Source organism: Physella acuta, unplaced genomic scaffold, assembly GCF_028476545.2.
Source record: "Physella acuta isolate Inbredline_101_S28 unplaced genomic scaffold, ASM2847654v3 ptg000533l, whole genome shotgun sequence".
Classification (NCBI taxonomy): domain Eukaryota; kingdom Metazoa; phylum Mollusca; class Gastropoda; family Physidae; genus Physella; species Physella acuta.
Window position 1 is genome coordinate 295,978 of NW_026732052.1, and position 6,672 is coordinate 302,649.

At 31.3% G+C, this 6,672-nt stretch overlaps 1 protein-coding gene across 4 annotated transcripts in view; it reads left to right on the forward strand.

The window, feature by feature from the left end:
• Positions 1-6,672, forward strand: part of LOC131945260 (UTP--glucose-1-phosphate uridylyltransferase) — a 25,541-nt gene extending 18,869 nt beyond the window's left edge. For all 4 annotated transcript variants that reach the window (XM_059306335.1, XM_059306336.1, XM_059306334.1 and 1 more), the window contains exons 5-15: positions 79-212; positions 498-566; positions 1,493-1,626; positions 2,111-2,199; positions 2,527-2,595; positions 2,684-2,715; positions 2,895-2,991; positions 3,174-3,252; positions 3,610-3,773; positions 4,054-4,158; positions 4,680-6,672. In XM_059306335.1, the coding sequence (XP_059162318.1) occupies positions 79-212; positions 498-566; positions 1,493-1,626; positions 2,111-2,199; positions 2,527-2,595; positions 2,684-2,715; positions 2,895-2,991; positions 3,174-3,252; positions 3,610-3,773; positions 4,054-4,158; positions 4,680-4,787 (1,080 nt within the window). In that variant the 3' untranslated portion in view covers positions 4,788-6,672. The remainder of the gene's footprint in view (positions 1-78; positions 213-497; positions 567-1,492; positions 1,627-2,110; positions 2,200-2,526; positions 2,596-2,683; positions 2,716-2,894; positions 2,992-3,173; positions 3,253-3,609; positions 3,774-4,053; positions 4,159-4,679) is intronic.

The following is a 6,672-nucleotide window of genomic DNA, read 5'->3' on the forward strand; positions in this document are numbered from 1 at the left end:
TAACAAAACTTATGATATTAATACCGATTTTTCTAGCACCTTAACAAAACTTACGATGTATGTGTCTGTCTTTTCCAGCACCTTAACAAAACTTATGATGTAGATGTGCCTCTTGTCCTAATGAACTCATTCAATACTGATGAGGACACTCAAAAAATCCTAAGGAAATACAGTCAAATCAAAGTCAGTATTGTCACTTTTAACCAGAGCAGGTTAGTACATGTCAGGTGACGATTTATTCTCTCCAATTTTTTTAATTTTATCTTTTTCTTAAGAAAATAGCACCTATTTGAAACATGATTATTGATTGAATGTAATTGTGGCTTAGAATATGTTTACATCATGTTCTGTTTTCTATTTTTATAGACATAAAAAGGACTTAAACTAAATTAAATCTGTATTATTTTCATCTGAAAACTGTTGATTAAAATATTCATTCACATTTAGTCTTAATTGGCTTGAATACATCTTCAATGAAAATGCAACTCTAATTTCAGATATCCGAGAATCAACAGAGATACTCTTATGCCAGTTCCGAGAAGTTTTGGGGAGGAATCTATTGAAGGGTTAGTAGTTCAGATTTTTTTTTTTAATAAATGTGTAAATAAAATATTAGATCTATTTGTTATCCACCCTGAAAAGTCAGCATATTTGTTTATTTAAACTTCTGATATGTTTATTACATAGGCCTATACATTAAAAACAACATTCCATTGTACGATTACTTTAAATGACTAACTCAAAAAAAACGTTAGCTATTTATATAAAAAAAACTCTGTGCTAGAGCCAATATTTTGAGCTAGCCGGACCTTACAGCTTTGCCAAACTATAAACTATACAGACATTATTTTTAATAGTCTTTCAGCACTTATAAAGGGCTGCATTTAACAAACATCCAAATTAAATAAAAATTATATCATAGTTAACTTTTATTCATGTCATAAACTTGAACATCTAAGATCCTCTTCCATAGGTGGTAGTTACACCTTGTTGTTAGTTAACTTTTATTCATGTCATAAACTTGAACACCTGAGATCCTCTTCCATAGGTTGTAGTTAAATTTTGTTGTTAGTTACCTTTTATTCATGTCATAAACTTGAACACCTGAGATCCTCATCCATAGGTTGTAGTTAAATTTTGTTGTTAGTTACCTTTTATTCACGTCATGAACTTGAACATCTGAGATCCCCTTCAATAGGTGGTAGTTACATTTTGTTGTTAGTTACCTTTTATTCACGTCATAAACTTGAACATCTGAGATCCTCTTCCATAGGTGGTAGTTACACCTTGTTGTTAGTTACCTTTTATTCATGTCATAAACTTGAACACCTGAGATCCCCTTCCATAAGTGGTAGTTACATTTTGTTGTTAGTTAACTTTTATTCATGTCATAAACTTGAACACCTGAGATCCACAGATGGTAGTTACACCTTGTTGTTAGTTACCTTTTATTCACATCATAAACCTGAGCACCTGGGATCCTCTCCTACAGGTGGTATCCACCTGGACACGGTGACGTCTACAACTCCTTGTACAACTCTGGTCTCCTAGACAAGTTTATCAACGAGGGCAAAAAGTACATCTTTATATCCAACATTGATAACATGGGAGCCACAGTGGACCTTAGTATCCTTGTACACGTTGTGTCACTTGTTTGACTGCTGTAGGGAAACTGCACTAAACATTTTTTTAAAATGTTATCCCATTTTGAAATGTTAAGAAATAATTGAGGAAAATTTTAAATTTAAAAATAAAATAAAATGAATTATTCATTATTAACAAAAGAGTTCTGGGGGTAAGTTGATAAAAAGGATTTGTTAAAGAATGAATAGGTTAAAACATTTGAAAATTTAAAGAGAGGACTTTATGATACTTGAATATATAAGTTCCATCTACTTAGTTTTCAAAGTTTTCATATTGTTGTTTACTAATTCTCTCTATATTTTTTTAGCATTTAGCACTATTTATAAATCTCAGTGCTATATTGAATTAAAAGGAGAAAATAAAAAATGTGTATCACTTAAATTTGGACTAAATGTCTGATAAACAATAGTTTATCAAGTTGAGGTCAATATATTTACTCTACAAAAAAAAACCTTAACCTAGCCAGACATCTTGGGTTTTCTCCTCAATACTCCAGAACTTGAGGCACCAGAATTTGTGATGGAAGTTACAGACAAAACAAGAGCTGATGTCAAGGTATATCTTAAATCATCATGTCCTCAAAAGTACTTTGCTAGATCATTTTATAACATTGATTTGTGTAATATTAATAATCAATAGTTGGCCAGCATTAGAAAGTAAAATATTTGTCCAGCCTAAATAAAGTGTAAGTCAGTATCTAAATCATATATATATAGTCATATCTTACAATAGTATGGGTAATGCTTAAATGTTTCTTTTGTTTGTTCACAAAGTCAAATCTAAAATATCACAGTGGTATGGCTTCAGTGTTTAGTTTAGTTGTGACAAACCATTGAAGATTTTTTTTTCAGTTTTTATAAAATTGTATGTCATACATTTCAGGGTGGTACGTTGATTGAATATGAAGGAAAGCTCAGACTTTTAGAATACGCCCAAGTTCCATCTGACCACGTAAGCTGTCAATGTCCTGTCTGTTATGTTATTTTTTATTTTATTAAGTTTTTTAAGGTAATACATTTTTTATCTCTTTTTTTTTAAGGTTGATGAATTCAAAAGTGTCAGTAAATTCAAGTAAGTTCTTTTTTTTTTTTAAACATAAGTTTTCTAAATTCTGCCGGAATTAGCTAAAAGCATTAATTAAATAATTTTACCTCAGCAAACCCAAGTAGGATTAGGGTTTTTTTTTTTTTTGAAAAAAACCAAACTAGTAACTAAAAGTGTATTGATTTATTCAATATTTTCTTATTCAGGATCTTTAATACCAATAATCTGTGGATAAGTTTACCTGCTATCAAGAGAAATGTTGAAGAGGGAACATTGCACATGGAAATCATCGTCAACCCAAAGGTGAGACTATCCTAACGAATCCATACATGAGGAGTTTTTAAGGCTTATATATGTTAGCCGCTATGATTGTTCCATTGTTACATCTTGCTGTTATGTATAAGCTAGTCTTTATGATATGTATACATCAGCCGCTATGATTATTACCATTGTTACATCTGGCTGATGTGTTTGTCCTGTTGCAGACATTAGACAATGGTATGAATGTTATCCAGCTGGAAACTGCTGTTGGTGCTGCCATTAAAAGCTTTGAGAGGGCTGTGGGTATGTATTGATAAGGATTTCTTTATCAGTTGATTTACACCTCACTTAGTACATTTTTTAAATGAACTTTAATTATATGGCAAGTGAAACAGCACTAATTAGAAATTCCCAATTTTTTAAAAAAATCTATGATATAATAAAGTAATTACTAAATCACATCACTTCATCAAAATATTGTGCAGGCAACCAAATGGATTTAGTTTTTGTGTTAAATATTAAGTTAAATATTTGAGATATTTTCTCTTTGACAGAAGCAAAATAATATACTCCTTTTTGTAGAGCTTAGCAATATCATTCTTTTAACATCATGCATGTGACATAGAACGCTTTTAAAATAAATTCTCCCTTGTGTTCCAGGTATCAATGTGCCACGTAGTCGTTTCTTGCCTGTCAAGACAACCTCTGATCTTTTGATAGTGATGAGCAACTTGTATGCCATGAGGACAGGGGCCCTGGAAATGTCACCCAAAAGGTCATTTCCCAGTGTGCCTTTAGTCAAGCTTGGCCACCAGTTCTCAAAGGTTTGTGTGGCCAACAAAAAAAATTCTGGCAGTTACATCCCTTTGATCAAACATTTTTATTTTTATAATCTAGATAAAACTAAGCATTTTTTTAAGACTGAGATTAGTGATGTATAAAAAGGTTCTTATATAATACACCAATCCTGTATTTTTAAGAAATGCATCTTTAAAAACTAAGCCTAAAAATTCAATACAATGATCTGCTTCTATGTAAAAAAAAAAAATAACAAAAGTTTCTTAACAGCCCTTTTTTTAATCTAAATGTAAACAAACTTTTCAGGTGAAAGACTTCTTAAACCGTTTTGCCAGCATTCCTGACTTGCTTGAACTAGATCACCTGACAGTGGCAGGTGATGTCAACTTTGGGAAAAATGTCAGTCTCAGGGTGAGTACCACAGGGACTAGGAACTATTTTTAGACGTTCATGGGTGGGTACAAACTATTTATAGATGTTTAGGTCAAGTTTCTTGTCCTTGTACACTTATCATTTTTTAAAAGTAGCACCTCCACTCTAAAGTTTGCTGGTGTATTTTACTAATAGTTTAAAGATTATCTGACAGGAATTTACATTGCGGCAATAACATTTATTAGAATCTATGATAAATTAGTATGCAGTCCCATCCATCCTGTTATCGTACCAGAAATGAATATCAAATGGTAGCCTATAGGTTAGTTTAACCAAAGTTCATGTATTTAATTAGCCACTGATCCCATTCACAGATTTGAGCACTTACTGCACCCTAATGAAATTGTGCTTGGATATCTTATACTTTAAATTCTCCAAAAAGTTAATGAGTTATCAGTTTTTGTTCATTTTAATTTTAACCGTAAAAAATTGACGTCCATGTATTTTCGGTTCATAGCTCATCACTGAAAAAAATTCAATTTTTTTTTGTTTTGTTTCAGGGCACTGTGATCATCATAGCTAACCACGGTGAAAAAATTGACATTCCCATGGGGTCTATACTTGAGAACAAGATTGTATCTGGCAACCTCAGGATCCTGGACCATTAACCCTCTACGGAGAAGTCAGCAACATTTATGTCATGCATTGCCCAACACTATCATCACCAGAGTTAGATTTCATTAACCCTTACCAGGGCAGTAAAATCAGCACGAGCCGTGTCATGCCCTAGATGAAGCCTCACCAGAGTTAGATTCCCTGCTAATTTGTGAGTCCACTTAGAGCAGTGGAGCTGGCTGCTGTGGGTTGTTTAGTTAGATTAAATTATGACGACAACAGTATTATAGGCTGAGTGCTGTGTTTTTTTTCCCATCAATTAATGTAAGTAAACATTGTAGAATGTTGTACACAAACTGGATCATCTTGAAACAAGCACAAACATCAAGTAAACATCAGCTTGTAAAATATTACATAATTTATTGTTAATTGACATTAGTATGTCTTAATTATTATCTAGGTACGTGTTTACTTTTAATTAAATCGATTCATTCAAATGTTATCACTGAAAAATTGTTTAAATATCACATTCTTAAATCATATGTATTTTTGTTTAAGCCATTGTATAAAAATGCATCAAAATAAATCTTGTTTATTATGTGTAAAATTAGCTAATAGGATAAATTAATTGAACTGATGTTTCAGAAATGCTTTCTAATTTAGTGATTGATATTTTGTTGTGTGGGCAGTAGGTTCAGTAAATTATGTTTGTATAATTCTACTTATTGAATCTGTTTTCTTACAGAACTCACAGGTTCCATTTATTTTAGTACCCAGATATATTTACATGTTATCAAATAACAATTATAACAAAAGAGGGATTGTTGTTACCTCTGGATTAAAAGAAATTAACCAAATGAAATATTTATTCATACTGTATGAACCAAAGTTTTGGTCAAATTTATTTTTCTTGCTTTTCAATCCCATTTGAAATATTCTTTTTAGTTATGGACTCGCTAAATAAGATTTAAGTTAACCATGGTTTTGAATTCAGTTTGACTGAAGACTAGTTAACCATTTATCTATTTACATTTTTTCTGTGATATTACTAGTGAGATTTTTTTAGTTAACAGTGGGGTGGTTTTCCTAATTTAAAAATATGGGGTATCACAAAATACTGGATTTAATTATTTTTTTTTTTTTTTTTTTTTTTTTGCATTTTTATTTTTTCTGGTATAATTGCTTGTGGTGTAAAACAATTAAAATAAGTCGATCAGGTTTCTGCAGTTTGCTTTCTTGACTTTCATTTCTTTCTACTTGTTTGAGTTCTTATTTGGTTTGCTGTATATCCATCTATAATATTTTTATAATTTACTTGTCCTTTTTTTTCAGGATAGCTCTTTTAAAAAATGTTTTGCCATGTCATTTAAATTAACAAGCATAAAAACAGACTTTATAATATATTGTTGAGTCCTCTCTGTGCAACTGGCACTTGAGAACTTTCAGGCATGCAATGCATATGAGAGGCTGTTCTCAGGTTCCCATGTATTATTTTCTATTGTACTCTGGCAGAATTTTGTCCACTTAGCATACTGTTCCCAGAAGACAAATACAAATGAATACATTAAAGCTTTGGGTCTGGATTTTTTTAGCTTTTTTTTCCTGCTTTATGTAGAACAATCTTTTTGTGCATGAATCTCCATTAGAGTTGAATCACTTCACCCCTTCCCCTCAGTTTATGTAATCAACTTTTAAGTCAAGTGATAGGTAAATTTGAGATGATAAAGCAAGCAGATCTGAACAAACTGGAAAACTACATGTCAGGTTGTCTAAAGAAACTGCATGCTTTGTCTGTTTGTTGTATTTTGAGAAAAAAAAGCAAATGACATAGTAAAATGTGTTTAATACATGTAAATATGTCATTGTTGTGTAAATGACACACAGATGCATATATATACAGATACTAGTATTTTAAAGTAATAAAAATATCGAAACTCA